This window comes from Eptesicus fuscus, chromosome 8 (assembly GCF_027574615.1).
Source record: "Eptesicus fuscus isolate TK198812 chromosome 8, DD_ASM_mEF_20220401, whole genome shotgun sequence".
NCBI classification, from domain to species: Eukaryota; Metazoa; Chordata; class Mammalia; order Chiroptera; family Vespertilionidae; genus Eptesicus; species Eptesicus fuscus.
Window position 1 is genome coordinate 18,706,268 of NC_072480.1, and position 16,797 is coordinate 18,723,064.

The following is a 16,797-nucleotide window of genomic DNA, read 5'->3' on the forward strand; positions in this document are numbered from 1 at the left end:
AGGCTGTGTGTGAGACAGAGCGGGGCCCGAGGTGTGTGGGGTGTGTATATGTGAGAGTGTATGTGTGTGTGCATGTGTGTGAGAGAGAGGCCCAGAGTGTGGATTATGTATGTGTGAATGAGTGTGTATGAGTGTATGTATGTGTGCGTGTGAGGGAGAGGCCCAAGCTGTGGGGTATTTGTCTGTGTTTGAGTGTGTGTATAAGTGTGTGTGTATGTGGGTGTGAGAGAGAGGCCCGAGGTGTGGAGTGTAAGTGTGTGTGTGAGTGCTGTGAGTGTGTGTTTGTGTGAGAGGTCCAAGGTGTGGACTGTGAGTGTGTGCGAGTGTGTGTGTGTGTGTGTGAGTGTGTGAGAGAGAGAGAGAGAGAGAGAGAGAGAGGGGCCCAAGGTGTGGAGTGTGAGTGTGTGTGTGTGTGGGTGTGTGTGTGTGTGAGAAGCCTGAGGTGTGGTGTGTGTGTGAGTGTGTGTGAGTGAGTGTGAATGAGTGTGTGTGAGTGAGTTTGTGTGTGTGTGAGTGTGTGTGTGAGTGTGAATGAGTGTGTGAGTGTGTGAGTGAGTTTGTGTGAGTGTGTGAGAGTGTGTGTGAGAGTGTGAGTGTGAGTGTGAGAGTGTGTGAGCGTGTGAGTGAGTGAGAGTGTGTGTGAGTGTGTGAGTGTGAGTTAGTGTGTGTGAGTGTGAGAGTGTGAGTGTGAGAGTGTGTGTGAGTGTGTGTGAGTGTGTGTGGCAGAGCAGAGGCAGCAAGAGAGAAGAATGTGATGCAGAGAAACAGAACCTTCCTCAGAGAAACTGGGGGTTAAATGATCTGAAAAGCCCTTGGAGCAGTAATGGCACCAGTAAGGGCCAAGTGGGTGGCTGTATTATTAGAGGCAGAAAGACAGAGAGAGGTGGATTCAGAGAGAGGGAGAGGTAGATAGAGAGAGGGAGGGAGGGGGGCGGGAGGCAGGAGTCACTAGTCCTTCAAACTCCAGCGATTGGACCGAAGGTGGAACTTGGGTAGAGGCCCCTTGTCTGCTGGTCTCCCATAACGATGACTATGCTCACCTTCCTCCCTGCTGTATTCTTAAATTTAAATAATGCAATTACACTGTGCACAGGAAAACAATGTTCTGGGTTCCTTGAAGTTCCTCAGCACAGCACACAGAAAATCTGCCTGGCAACAGCCATTGAGCCAGGGACAGGCATGAGGGGGTCTCTGCGCTCCCTCTTAGCCCTCCCTGTCCTGCCTCCCCCACAAGTCACTTGGGCTTCATCCCACCTCGGGCAGGAGGGGCACTGCTTCCCAGGTGTGTAGGATTAAGGTGCACGTGTCCCGGCAGCCTCAGCCCCGGGATGGGATGGGGAGGGTCCCTGTGCACCCTGAAAAGCTCCCCAGGGCAGCCCCCCCTAAGACCCTCGGGAGCACCATCCTCTGGCAACTTGGAGGCGTCCCCTCTGTGCTGGCTCCGAAGGGACAGGTGAATGGGGCCGACGGTGTCCATGCTGATTTACAGCCCAGGCCATCACAGGGGGACGTTCTGGTTCACATTTAAAAAGTGCTGTCTTGTTGGTGGATGGGACTGACCAGAGGCCTGCAGGAGGGTTCCTTCCCGAGGTCCGCCGCCCGCCGGGGACACTGCCGTCCTCAGAGCTGTCACGCCCTCCCGCCTCCCGCCTCCCGCCTCCTGCCAGCGATGGCTTCTCCGCCTCTGCACCAAGAGAACAGCAAAGAGCCAGGCCAAAGGACTGTCTGCATCTGCCCCAGGCTCCCGCGGGCTGAGAGCTCAGAGAGAGCGCTGAGAGGCGGTCAGGGGGAGGAAGCGAGCCGGCTCCTCGGGAGCGCACTGGAGAGCCAGCTGGGGGAGGGAAGGCGGGGTGCAGCCCAGCGAGGGAGCGAGGGCGGGCGCTGGGGGCCGACCGCGGCCACAGCTAGTGAGGCTGGAGAGGAAATGCCATGGACACCCCAAGCCCGGGCGGAGAATAAGCGGTCCCAGAGCAGCACTGCTGGTCCCCAGTGGGAGAGGGAGAGGGACAGGGGGCAGAGAGGCAAAGGCAGAAAGAAGCCGGACACCCGCCTGGGAACGCTGTCAGGAGGGGCTTCCTCGGGCAAAGCACAGCCTCACTGCGAAGACCAAGGACGGGGAGGCTGTGCCCCAGTGGCAACCCCAGGCCGATCCCAGGCCGGGCTATTACAGCAGCGACCTTTCCCCACCTGGCCGGGGGTGGGGGGTGGGGGGGGGGTGGAGACCGGCCCTCCCGGTGGGAAAGCAGCAGGAGCCTTTTCCAACACAGATAAACGGGGAAGGCAGGTGGCAGCCTGGACGTTAGAAAACCCGGGAGCAACGTCTGATGGGTTTCACTCGGACTGAAAGGGATGGGGCCAGGCCCGCCCCCTTCAGGGCCAGGGGCCAATCCAGGAGACGGAGCTGCAGAGGTGGCCCTTGAAATACAGGTTTGGTGACTCCTGACAGAGAATGGCCCTAATTCACCAGGGGAGCGCTCCTGTCCCTTTGCCATCCTTTGCCTATTTTCAGTATTCGTTGTAAAATAGAAAGAAACACTCAGCCAAGATCTCCCTGTGCCGCGCAGGCAGAGAACAAACGAAATGCTTTCCTACTGTATAAAAAAAGCCCACGTTTTCCCACATGGAACAATGTCATCGACCTCTCCTCTCCCTTTCATTTCCCCCCAAAACCTTCCTGAAGCAAACGCCACTTCTGTGGGTGTCTGTCTACTACAAAGAGAGCGGGTAGGACCCTGCCCTATTGCAAGCCGTCCAGCGTTCTGTCAGCCACCCTGACTTTCTCAGGAGGAAACAGACTGTGCAGCAGGCGCCAGTGCGGGGAAGGGGCCGGGACAGTGGGATGCTGTTCCTGGGGCCTCTGCACCCAGAGCCCTGGAAGGGGCCTGCAGCACCCGCCCACCTGCTCTCTGCTCTTCCTGAGCCTCAAAGACATGCCTGGTCCACAGAATTGAGGGCCCCTTTCCGGTGTGTGAGCCTGCTTGCTAACAACCCTATCGACACCTTGTCACAGAAACGTACCTTCACCCTCCCCTCACTGCCCCACCTCTCCCAGCTTATCCAGTCTGAAGGTGCTTCATTGAAATGATAATAGTCAGATGAGAAATGGGGAAAATAAACCCTTTTCTCATATGGAAGTATTACAAGGTTTGGAAATGGACACGTTTCTACCATCCCTTCTAGAAACATTTCCCTGTGGGGTGTGGTTCTGAGAGAGGAGATTGAGAACATGGGGGGTGTAACCAGCCCCAGTAACCTGGCCCAGGCAAACACACCCGGGGAGTTCCTGCGCACAACAAAGCGAATCGCTAAAATGTCAGAAAGTCCCCTCCCTCCCTCTGTTTTCTTCTCTCTTCCTTTCTTATCCCTCCCTCCCGCCCTCCCTCGCTGCCTCCTTTCGTCCCCCCCTTCCTTTCTTCTCTCTCCCTGTTGGCGTCCCCCCTCCCCGCACCTGCCTAATTGCCTGCATGGCCTGTCTCCATTCCCTTCAGGAGTCACCTGGGAGGTTGGAAGAGAACATAATCAGAATGAAACTGGCCGTCAGTCAGCCTTTTAACAGGTACCAGTGGCCTCCCATAGCCCAGATTAATTTTGAACCTTGCCTAAACGCCACCTCCAGGAATTGCTATAAATAACAATGAAAGCACTGACAACAGCAGGCATGTGACCTTTGAATGCTTTCTCCATCAGCTGGCGTGGATTGTGGTAACCCACCCTCACTTTCCAGGCTGGGCATTCTTGCTGATGAGAGCATGGTGCTCTAAGAGAGAGCCCTGGTAGAGGGAGGATTTTGAATATGAAACATTTTTTTTTGGTGCAGTCCCCTCCTGTCCTGAGTAGCAATTATTATATTATTATATGATTGCCAACAATGATTACATATATAATTGTGTACAGATGTGTAATTATATAGATAATTGGTGTAGCATTTTACAGTTTGTTTCAAAGCAATGCCGCATGCATCATGTCATTTGCTTTCCACAATAGCCCTGTGATGTCGGGTAGGGGCTTGGGGGAGGGGGCTGGGATATCTTTAAATATCCAGGTGAGGAAATGAAGGTCCACAGAAAAAGTAATGAGCAGAAGCCAGGGCAGGAACCCAGGGGCTTGCCTTCTGGCCTTGGGCTGGCCCTACAGTTCTCTTTTGCCTTCCAAAGCTCCAGTCTCGCCGAAACTATGTACTCAGCAAGAGGCTATTACTTGTTGACTCATTCATGCATTCTTTTCATGAATATTTTGAGCTCCGGGCGTTATTCTTCCTCTTGGATATGTAACAGTGAAAATAAAACACAAAGCCAGCTCTTCCTGCCAGCAGGGCCAGGCCCTTGTTAAGGCACAGGTGCCGGGGCCGGTCTGCTTGGGTTAAGTCCCAGCTCACCTGTCTACCAGCGGCATGACCTTTGGGGAATTTCTCAAACCTCTGTGTCTCTGTTTCCCCATCAGTAGGACGGGGTAATGATAGCTCCCACGGAGGGGCCTTTTGTGAGGATTAAAGGAGTCGATACTCACAGGTACCTGAATAGTGTCTGGCACACAGTGAGCCTTGCACAAGTGTTAGTCGCAAGGGTAACCTACCGTGTAGGAGAAACACAAGTGTGTGTTATTATAAAACGCTTAAGGATGCTTTGCAGAAAATTTGGGGTGATGACTCTGTGCTCATTTCTTTCTGGCCTCTTCTACTTAGCAGTCACTACTTGCCTTCTCTCACTGGTATCCTACATCCAACCTGCTCCCACCAAGAAGAAATGAATAAAAATCTCATGGCCAATTTGAAAAATATTCATTCAATGTTCCAGAGCTTTCTGAAGCGCTGCTCAGATCTCACTGTGTCCCTAATGTAATATTTAAAGTGTGTATCTGTCAAAGTAAGATAAAACATAAGTCTTTGTTTATAGATTTGTGTATTGGGGACTTTCAAGATGTCAGTGACATGGCCTAGGCCTCTGTTTTGACGAAAGGCATTTTGAACATTCAAGGCCGAAACTCTAGTAAAGAGCTTGACTCCCCTGCTCTCTCCCCCGCACGCTTATACTTTGCTTTGTCTTTCAGCACCCCCGCCCCTCCCCCACGACTCCCTCCCCACTCCTACAGAGCCCTGGATACACTTTGTATTCATCCCAATAGATCTCCCAGCTCTGCCAAGGCGGGACAATGACCTGTATCACTATTATTATTTAAATTCTACATTTCTCCTTAGAGTCTGCTTTCTGCCCTGATCAAGGAACAAGGAGTTTGCGGAAGCAGAAACCTTTCCAACTTAGTCCAGGGTTTCTTGAGATGAGGCCTGTGCATGGACCCATGGCGAGGTTGCTGTATGTCCGGATTTGCCCAGGACAGTCACAGTTTATGTTTGGTGCCCTGGTATAATTATTAATAGTACCTACTTTCATATTTATGCGTATCCCGGCCTTCATGATAAATCACATGGGCGCCTAGCATGGCCCACAGCAAACGGTCTCTGAGACACCACTGTGAGCTGCTCACGGCGGGCTCTAAAGGCCGGAGGCGCGCAATGAGATTAAGACCCTAAGAAAAGGTGACAGTTAGAAAGCTGACCACAGCGAAACACTGAATGTTGCAATCACACAACATGCTAAAAACACAGGTAGAGCTCACCAAATACCCAGGTGCACCCTGACACTTCCCATTTCGCTGGCAGATAAATGGGGCCACACAGCTAGATTTGGCCAATACAGTGGTGAGTGGAAGTGAAGTGTCACTTCTGGGCCAAGGCAGTGAAGGGCTGCGTCCCTCCTGCACCTCTCTCCCTCTTTCCCTCTCTCTCTTTCTCTCCCCCCCCCCTCCCATCTGCGGTGACCTTGTGCTGTGATGGCAGCATAACCTACATACTGAGACACCCGGGAGGGAAGCCCTCGCCAACCTGCCTCCGACTTGTGTGAGAAGTAGAGTGCATTGTGCTAAGTGCTGAGCCTTCGGCTGCTGCTCAGCACAGCAGCATCCCGATCCCTGCAGTGAGGACGCTAAGGCCCCTCTGTGAGGAGCGGTATGTAAAACGACCTGCACGTTCTCTCTGAAGTCACACGGATACGGGGGTCTTTCTTGGCTTTGCTCTAATCATGCTGCTTAAAGTCCCACCTACCCTCCCAGTTACCACCACGTTATCTTGCTTCCTTTTTCTTCATAGTACTTACTGACATATTTATGTGTAATTATGTATCCCCCACTAGACTGTAAGTCCCATGAAGGCAGGGACTTGTGCCTTAAAACAGGGCCTGGCACATAGTAGGCACTTAATGTATAATTTAAAAAAAATGAATTGTGGGCTGAGAATTCTGTATGTAATGATCTTCTCTGAGATGCAAGAAGGTAATAAAGGAATTAAATACTTAAAATGAAGCAATGAAGGAGTGGAGACAAATCAAAGACATAAACTCTCTTCAAGGGGTTTTCAACTCGTTTGTGAGACAAAAATAGAGGCATGAAACAAGCAGCGAGCAAAACTCTAGCTACAAAACAGTTAGTTAAGCACTAAGTGTACCTAAAGGTGTGAGGGATGAAGGGGAAGAGGCCCGTACAGGCAGCTAACCAGGGACAACTCTCTGGAGCAAACAGGTTCGGCACTGGACCCAGAGCAGTGGTTCTCAAACTTGTGTTTGCATGGGAACCACCTGGCGAGCTTTTAAAACCCAGACCGCTGCGCCCCAACCGCAGAGTGTCTGGGTGAAGGACTGAGGACTCACAGTGCTCACAAGTTCCCAGGTGATGCCGAGGAGGCTGGAAGAAAGGGGGCCACAGCGTGAGAACTGCTGCTCCGGAGCAGGGGTTGGCAAACCACGGTTCTGCAAGACCCATTGTTTTAAACAATAAAGCTTTACAGCCTAAGTGCCCATCGGCAGAGGATTGGATTAAAAAACTGTGGTACATCTACACAATGGAATGCTACGCTGCGGTAAAAAAGAAGGAATTCCTACCATTTGCAACAGCATGGATGGACCTGGAGAGCATCATGCTAAGTGAAGTAAGCCAGTCAGAGAAAGATAAATATCACATGATATCACTCATCTAGGGGAAATAATGAACAACATAAACGGATGAACAAAAACAGATCCAGAGATAGAGAAGCATTGATCAGACTGTCAAACCTCAGAGGGAAGGTAGGGGAGGGTGGGGTGAGGGGGAGAGATCAACCAAAGGACTTGTATGCATGCATATAGACCTAACCAATGGACACAGACAACAGGTGGGTGAGGGCATGAGTGGAGGGGAGTTTGGGAAGGTAATGGGGGGATGAGGACACATATGTAATACCTTAACCAATAAAAAAATTAAAATGCAAAAAAAAAAAAATAATAAAAGCTGAAAAAAATAAAGTTTTATTGGAACATCGCACGTCCATTCCTTTATGCACTATCTATGTCTGCTTTCAAGCTAGTAACAGTGTAGTTGAGTAGTCTCGAGACCACCTGGCCCACAAAGCCTAAAATATTTCCTATCTGGTTCTCTACGGAGAAAGTTTGCTGACCCCTGGGAGGAAGTCAGACCCAGGGCTGGCGGAGAAAGCCACAGCACCTGAATCTTTTCCAAGACGGTCCCGTGGCGGAGAGCTATCTCCCTGCGCAGCTGAAGCCTGGTGACTGTGCACGGCGAAGGACAGCACCCAAATGACATTTTGCCTCCCAAGCCCTGGGGACCAAGTGTGGAATTAACTGCAGAAATAATACATTCAAATAGCCTTGTGTCTGGCCAGGATGAGAAAGGTGCAAAGTGCAGCCTACTTGTCTGTGTGCATGTTTCCTTCCCTTCCGAGCCAGCGAGCACATTTGCCCGCGTGCCGGCCTTCCCAGAGGCGGCACTGGCTCTGTGAGTGTGCCTTGGAGGGCAGGGACCTGGCAAAGCCCTCAGCCTTCCCACCACGCACACTTCTTCCCTCAGACAGAACTCCGAGTCAGGTAGTGAGCACTCCGTGCCCCGGTCTGTGGTCTACGTGGGACGACACATACATACAACCTGGAGCAAAACAAGACACAGTGTCTCCTTGTCGCTGAGCTCTGTGGAACACCCCAAGTGCTTACAATTTCAGAGGGGGAAATCCTTGTGGATCAGAGCTGATGCAGTGTTAGGCTTGGGGGTATTACCTCTGGGTCCCTGGTTTGATTTAATTAAAATGGTGAATTGGTTTTCAAATGCTAATTGGTGGGTGGGCAGCGTCAGAATCATCTGGATGAATATTTACATATGCCCATCTTTCATAGAAAGTTTAATTTTTAGCAGATTCCTGCTTTTAACCACCCCCATCCCCATCCCTAGTGATTGTGGTGCACAGCACATCAATGCTGACAAATGGAATCTGGTGTTTATTTCACATTGTTTCAGTGGTTTTAGGGCAGTGATGGCGAACCTATGACACACGTGTCAGCACTGACATGCGTAGCCATGTCTGATGACACGCGGCCGCTGAGGCGGCCGCATGCCGAGGATGAAACATTTGCGAAATAATGTTTTTTCCTCAAAGTGACACACTACCCGAGTTATACTCAGTTTTTTGGCGAAGTTTGACACACCAAGCTCCAAAGGTTGCCCATCACTGGTTTAGGGGGTGCTGTGCTGTCTCTGCAGGATCTGCCAACGCCCCTAAAATGCCCAAAGAAGCGGCTTGTGTGCCACCGGGGTACTGCTTGGCTGTGGCTGAGATGCGGTGCCAGGCTCGCATCAGGATTCAAACCTTCTGATCTTACGAGCCCTGGTTCTCTGTCTCTCACTAGAAGGGCAGTAATTTTCAAACGATGGGTTAGAACCTATTCATGGGTTATTAAATCATTTGAGGAGGGTACAACCAGCATTAAAGAAAATAGACTAGGAAAAACATCAGAGTGCATGACATGTGTTAAGGGTGAGTATTATCTGTGAAGCTTGTTTTAGTGAGTGGGTTGTGCACGGGTTGCTGTGTGTTCCTTACTATGTGCCATGTAAGTCTCTGCGGCACAACATCCAGCAACTCTGACCCTAATTTACTCAGGGCAGGTCCTGTCTCTTCTCGCAGAAGACTGACAGAGGAAGTCACCAGGGAGGGCAGACTGTCACACACCAGTATTTCAGGGAGGCCACCTGGAAACTAATAGAAAACCGTTTTGTGGATGGTCACATAGCCTGGGGAGACAAGCAAATCACAGGACGTTTTAGGAATGGCAGCTGACTCAGCCCAGAACACCCGTCATGTGGGGAGGGCGGAAGTTATCTGGAGCCCAACCTGACCAAATTTCAGTTTCCCTTTCCCTGAAATGGGGATAATCTCCCTACTATTACTGCTTGCAAAGACCAAATTAGGGAGCGGGGAAAAACCCTATTCAATAGGGATGAACCACAAAGCTCAGGCTCAGCCGTGGCCTTTCCTGGAGTGAGGTAGGTGTCATTATACTGGCATTAGGGGAAGGCCCGTGCTCAGAGTCAGCGAGGTCATATGTGGGAGCACGGACCAGGTAAACCTATGTCAAGGGGCCTTTCTTCTTCTGACCTCTTGGCAGGCAGCCGGGGGGTCTGATCATTCACAGTAGCCTGGTCTCACTCAGTGACCTAGAACAGCATAGCCAGACAGAGCCAACATGAAGAGGAGACCAGCTCGAAGAGCATGTATTGTGTGCAGCTGCAAGTGGTGGGAAATGACTTTTGTCACCTTGGGAGGGGCTCAGGGGGTGGAGCAGTGGGGGGGCGGGCACAGAGGTGGTGGTAGTGCCCCGGGGCTGGTCATTTTGGACCAGCCCTGCTACCCTCTCTTCTCAGTGAGAAAGAAAAAGGCAGGAGGATGGGAGAAAAGAAAGCCTTCAAGAGTATCACTAAAGGGTCTGGGGTGAAAGGCTCCAGAAGGCAAAAAAGCCTTGCCCTCTATTTTGCAGTGTGCCTCTTGCAACAAAGCCTCTTAAATTGTTGAGAGAGGTCCTGGCCACTTCTACCACTTCCATTTTTAAAGTTCTCACAGTATTATAGGATAAAAAAATTGCCAAGAATGCAAGGATGGAATTAAAAAAACCAACCAAGTCCTGTTTGAATTTGCATGGTGACCATGTTGAATCTGTCAGAGCTCTCTGCAGCTGTCCCTGACTTCCTCAGGTGACATCAGAAGTCTCATTGAAAAGGCAGGCCAAGTCCTGCGCCCGTCTCCAGGACAGACTTTGCTAAGAGCAAGCTTTGGCTGCCTTCACTGCTTGGGGATGGGACAAGACTCCTTCCATCTGTATCTGTGCTTTCTCAGGATGGTGGTCCTCAAAAGTTAGAGCGCAGAAGCCTCACCCAGGCTTGTACCAAATGGTTATTCTTAGCCCCACCTGCAGCGATTTGGATTTAGCTGGCTCGAGGTGGAACCCAAGAACCTGAAGTTTGCGATGCGTCTCCCCACTCCTTACGTGCTGAGATGCCCACGCAGGAGGACACGGTAATCAACACATGACATAGGGTTGAACAAAGACATTTATTTATAAAACCAGTTCCCAGTGGAGGAGAGATTGTATCCGTAGAACGTAAGCCGGCGATCCTTCAGAGTGCCGCATGCAAGCATTCCTGAACCAAAGACAGCAGTGCGGCAGGCACCCGGGAGCTGCCCATCCTGCCCACAGAAAAGCAAGTGTCTTTTCCGCTCCAGAGCACGGATGTACCAAGATGTCCTGTGAGAAGGCAATTTGGTCTGACATCCACGGTGAAGTGATCAGGGAATAACTGCAGATCCTTTTTTTTGTTTGTTTTTTGTTCTGTGTGGCCTGCTCACTTCCCAGATTCCCGGCTAAGAGCTTAAGAGGTCCTCACCCTCCAGCGGAAAGAGCAGTGCCATATTCCGGGCCTCCTCACATGCCCATCCTTATGCTCTGAATGATCTGAAAGATAGCTGAAAGAGGAAAACAGAACAGCTCAGACACCAGGCAGCACACAGCTGGAAACCCAGCCCACAGAGCCTGCCTCTGTGACCCTGGGCCCTTGACGCGTTAGCACACAGCTGATTAGATATTTCCTCACAAGGAGTTAAGTTAACAAAAGGTCAGTGAACTTCTCTAAGAAACAGCCTTGTTGCCTCTGCTGATGGATGCCTCGGGATTTATAGATAACGCCTGCTAATGCCTTCACCAGGAGTGAAGGGCACAAGTCCCTCAGGGGCTGGGAGATCTGGTCCCCTTCCTTAGAACAGCTGCCTCTGCTGGGGGCGGGGCTGCCATTTAACAGGCCCGGGAGGCCGCCTTTCCCAAAAGGCCGTGACCTGGAAAGCAAGCAGCCCTGAGCTGGGCAGAGAGGCCGGTGCTTAGAGCAGAGGCAGGAAGCCGAGCCCCTGGCTGCCACAGCCCTTGATGCAGGCAAATCTTCTGGCCGTCTGGAACTTTCTGAACTGTGGCTCTCTCATTGAGCGCACCCCTGACCTTCTCAGGGCTCAGTCTTCACTACATGGGCCTCCCCGAGAGACACTGAGGGGCTGCGGAGCCTGTACACCCCACAGAGCGTTCCCGGGACCTGCACTTCCTTTGGCCAGAGCTGGTTACATAGCTGGTTACAGCTATTGGGTTTAAACGCGTCCCAGGAAGAGAAGGCCCAGCTGCTTTGTTAAACCGCGCTCAGCGGGCAACATTGGTTAACCCGATGAAGGCAATGATAGCAGCGTCACCTCACAGTGATGGTTTTTATTTTTGAGGGGACGCGAGTATCCTCTCATTTCATGTGTAAAAACAGTAAGCACTGAACTCTCGGGGTCTTGCCCCTTCTCTCCTTCATAGTCATCCTGGAACACAGCCAGGAATGCAGCTTCCTAAGAGACAATAGTGACGCAGGTCATCCGAACCCTCCGGAAAAAGGCACTTGGCATTTCATCATGCAACGTTAGTGAGCACACGCCATCCGCCAGGCACTGTGCTTCGGGCCCACAGGTGAACAACGCAGAGGGCCACATAGACACGTGTTAGAGCATTAATACGTTTTCTTCTAAAAAAAAAAAAAAAGAACTCTGCACACATCATCACTATTTCCTAAATTGGATATGTGCCATAAACCAAACATGATTTAAGGTTAACTTTTCATTAATGCTCAGCGTGGCCACAATGTGGAACAGCAATCACGCAGACGGCTGTAATCCTGTCATGGAGAGTGCACTACAGAGCTCTGGGCGGCGGTATTCTGGGTTCTCATTTCTGCTTCTGTTCTTTTTGTCTCAGTTATTACTATCTGTGGGGTTACTACATTAATCCGCAGTGGGCTTTCTTCTGGTGTGTTGCTGTGGACTAAGCTGAAAACAAAGACCGTTAGAATGATGTGTAAAATTAGAGCAAACCCGTCTGTGTGACCATGGCAGGGGCTCTTCGCGAGATACAGTGAGTGAGCTCATTTACCACTTGTGATTTAATTCTGGTTGCACAAGCGGTGTTCTTGGCCTCTTCTGCTTTTTGTGTTTTTTTTTTTTGTGGGGGGGGGGTTGGGGGGCTTGACAGAAGAAGTTGCTAGATGCACGAGAAAGGACCTTACCAAAATATATAAGCTTGCAGAAATAGTTGATGTATTTGTCCTCCCCTCTCAAGGCTGACGAGGAATAAAAATTAAATAAGCATTTGGTATTCCAGCTCAAGAGGAGTGCTGGGAGGCAGTTGTATAGTCAACATTGGGGGAAAAATATTTACAGCTACCATGCCTCAGGCTTGATAGTGAGGATTGGGGAAACATCCCTAACCTTGACAACGGTACTGAAGAGCGAAATGTCAGGGCCAGGTGGAACTGGGTGTGAATTCCAGGTCTTCACTGAATATCTGAGTGACCGGACAGATCATTTAACCTCTTCAAGCCCATTTCCTCTTCTGTAAAATGAGGACCATGGTACTTGCAGGACTGTTACAGAATTAAACAATTTGACATACACGGAGGCTCCTCATACGTCCAGGATTTGATGTGTGGGAGGCATTGCTATTATAACCACTATTACTTTATTACAAAAATGATGCTGCTTCTCCAGGTATGAGCATGAAGACCAGAGCTGCAGAACTACCTGCCACTCTCCAGAGGTGTGAACTTTGGGAAATCACTAAACAGTTCTGAGCCCTGATTTCTGTATTTGTAAAATCAATAGATAGGATGTGCCTCACAGGATTGCAAGTAATCTATAGAATGACATAAGTATAAGATCTGTTCATAATAGATACTCAAAAATGTTCTTTCTCCCTTAATTTTTATCTTTAGACAAGAAATCATTTCAGCAGGACTTAGATAAACAAATAGGAGGCAGTCTGTGCCTTTAGTCCATCAGACCCCATTAGGTTAATTCATGACTTCAGAAGTGCTAGGTAGTGATAAAACCACTCAATTCTTTTTAAGAAACTGCTGCAAATTTCTCTTAAAGAATCAGAAAAATTTGCTTGCCCTAGAGTAGTTGCAACACATATTTTAAAAAATCACCTATTTCTGAGTCTTTTTTGAAAACTAAAGATTATTCCTAATCCTAATTGAGCCCATGTAAAAACTGATGGCCCTTAACATGTTTATATATGACCCTTTAAAATTGAACCCGCTTGGAGAAACTACTTTGAAGTGTCTATTTTAAGTTCATCATTTGCTTCCACATCTAAGGTAATGAAGAGATGGCTGTGTTCATTATTCCTTTTTCAGCTGTATCAATGTGTTTAAGAAGCCTTCAACATCCTACACTAATTACGTTAATTGTAATTCTGTGTGCCTGCCAATAATGACCCGCAGAGTAACCCCAGCCTTCCAAACGCTGACTTTCCGGGCGGTGAACAGGAAGGGAGCCAACAGCGCTTTCAAAGTGGGAAAGGAAGTGGGGAGTCTAGACCCTGACAAGTTAATAACTTAACAGTGGGTGAACAAAGCTGAGAAAACAGCAGAGCGGGCTGCAGGAAAGGGGCTGTGGCAGGCAAGACAGCGGGGAGCAGAGATGCCAAGAAAGGGAGGGACAGCAGGCAAGACAGCGGGGAGCAGAGATGCCAAGAAAGGGAGGGACAGCAGGCACTCCAGGTCAGAGGATGGTCACAGAGGTTCAGAGAAATTCAGGCTAGAGAAGAATCTACAGAATCCGAGCCTCTATACTCTACCACCTGTATTTAGGACCCTGGCCACATCTTCCTTTTATTCCACCATCCCCTTTCAATGAAATCCTAAGGTTTTAACATGCAAGAACCACTCACACTGAAAAAAATCAAACAAACTAGAGCAGTGGTCGGCAAACTCATTAGTCAACAGAGCCAAATATCAACAGTACAACGATTGAAATTTCTTTTGAGAGCCAAATTTTTTAAAGTTAAACTTCTTCTAATGCCACTTCTTCAAAATAGACTCGCCCAGGCCATGGTATTTTGTGGAAGAGCCACACTCAAGGGGCCAAAGAGCCGCATAGTTTGCCGACCACGGAACTAGAGCAATCCTCCTGACTCCACATCTCTTCCCTGGTCACCATAGCTGAGCACTCCCTCCTTGAAACTCTTTCTTCGCTTGGCCTCTTTGACACTGTCTTCTCCTAGTTTCTAGTTTCCCCCTTCTCTTTGGCTCTATATGCTAAATGTATTTCATGGGGTCATCCTAACTCCACCTGACCAGTAAACAAGAATGCTGAGGTTCCGCAATGAGCATTCTGGCTTTCTTCTCTTCATTACATTCTTTTTCCCTGAATGATCTCAGCCTGGCCCACAATTTCAGTTGCCACTTAGCTTTTGATGACTCACTCACCTATGTGTATTGCCAGCCCTGATGTCTCCTCTAACTCTAGAGCCACACCTTTTACCATCTAATTGATATCTATACTTAGGTACTCAAAGGCACGTCAAACTCAACAGGACCTTCTCATGATCTCTTCCCACTGTCAATTTTGGCATCATTTATCCTCCATCTCGCATGTAAAACAAAATGCCAGAGTCATCCTTAACATCTCCAATTGATAATCAAGACCTGTGGACTTTACCTACGGAATTTGTGATTATGCATCCTTCCCTCCATCCCTCCAGAAACCACCTTTGTCCGAGTGACCACCATATTTCTCCAGGTGCCTATGGTGACTTCCAAAACTGGCCTCTTCCTGCAACTCTTCAATCCTTTCTCCATACTATAGACTTATTCTTTAAATGAAAACAAACAGGATCATGTCATCCCTGTGTTTAAAAGCACATCATAAGCTTCCTATTGCCCAATCCTTGACGAGGCCTCCATGACCCGTGCATCCTGGCTCCTGTCAACCGGTCGGGGCTCATCTTTTATCACTCTTCTCCTCTCTTGGATAATCCCTCACACTTTCAAAAGCTCTCTGCTCTTTCTACAGGGCTTTTACACATGCCATTCTTTCTATGTGGAATACTTTCCCCACCCCACCCTACTGCCTAGTGTTCCTTCATAATTCAAAAGTTATATCTTCAGAGAAGCCTCATTTGACCATCTGGAGCAAGAATTTTCAAACCGGAGTGTGTATCCTGATCTCCTGAGGACATATGAAAACATAGATGCTGGGCCCCACCCCCAGAGTTTCAATCCAATAGGTCGGGGGGTGGGAAATCAGAATGTGTTTTTCTAATTAGTTTCTAGGTGAGGCTAAGGCTGTTGGTCGAAGGACCACACTCAGCCAGAGTACACTAGCCTTTTGTATTACCTGCTTTCACAGCCCTACTCTCCTCACACACCTTCATGGCTGAAATTTTACATGTTTTAGCATAATTACTTGTTTGACTCCTCTTGCCTCCCCACCAGGCTGTAGCTATAGGAGAGCAGGGATCTTGGATGATTTTGCTCATGACTTTACCCCGGAGCCTAGCTCAGCACTGGGCACATAGTAGCTCCTCAGGAAATATTTACTAAAGGAATGAAAGGTGAATCATTACAAAAGGTATGGAGAAAAATACATATTAAAAACCTCCAATAGTTATTTTGCAAACCAAGCGTCAGCATCAAATAGATACTTTTGCATTCAAATTCCTAAGAATCAGTCCTTGGATGGGACGTTAAGTCATGACAGACCAATAACCCTTTAAGCCCTGGGACTGTGTCATCTTACCCTGGGGCCTGGCCTACCCCAGCTAATTGGGAGTGCCAGAAGGACACAGGGCTGATAGAAATGGATCTTCTGGAAATTGTCAGAAAGCTAGACAACAGGATGCTTCAGAAAGCCACTTTTATTGAAAATAAATACTTGACAAGAGAGATCAAGGACGTTTCTGACAAGAGACATTAAGGCAGGCCAGAGGAACACCCTTTAGGAGTATAAGATGACTCTAGAAACCACACAACTTGATCATTCTTTCATTAAAAAATTGCTGTAAGGAAAGTATGAATCTTGAGAGAGACAAGTAGTAATGTTAGGAGACAAGACATTGCAAAGGTGGTTTGTTAAGTTCTCTAAGAGAATCAGCACAAAAAAAGTCAAAAGCAAAGCACCATGTTCTGTTAGCCTTTCCTGGTGACTTCCCCAGAGATGGTGATGAGAGAAAAGAGAGAGAGATGCCAGGGACAGGTAAAGGCAGGAAGACAGTGTTAAAGGAAAGGATATTATTAGCAAAGAAGGTGATGCCCTGTCTCCACATTGAAATGGCAGACAGAAACTCTCTTCTGAGAAGGAGACCACACACCAACCCAAATGCTCCACGGGCACAGGGCAGAGGGTGGCACACAACAACGGAGGCCACAAGTCACCTTGCTGGAGCCAATGGCTGATGAGATCTTTCCAGATTGTCCATCTCAGATCTTGAGGCAGGAGTTCCAGAGTAGATGCATGTCTTCCATCTTTCCTCCGTGCTGAAACAGAAGGGCTTCTCTGGGCTGCTCTGTTTCTCAAACATCGCACTTGCCAGTCTCCGGGGAGAGACTCCCTCTGGGTGTCACAAGTTCAGG

The 16,797-nt window shown here is 49.1% G+C and overlaps 1 protein-coding gene across 2 annotated transcripts in view; it reads right to left on the reverse strand.

Moving 5' to 3' along the window:
* SERP2 (stress associated endoplasmic reticulum protein family member 2) overlaps positions 1-16,797 on the reverse strand; it is a 37,986-nt gene that overhangs the window by 5,508 nt on the left and 15,681 nt on the right. The window contains exon 4 of one of the 2 annotated variants that reach the window (XM_054720221.1): positions 10,402-10,831. The exons of the other annotated variant lie outside the window; for it this stretch is intronic. Coding sequence (XP_054576196.1) covers positions 10,791-10,831 — 41 coding nt within the window. The 3' untranslated portion in view covers positions 10,402-10,790. Of the gene's footprint in view, positions 1-10,401; positions 10,832-16,797 lie in introns of those variants that run through there. 2 annotated transcript variants of the gene reach the window in all.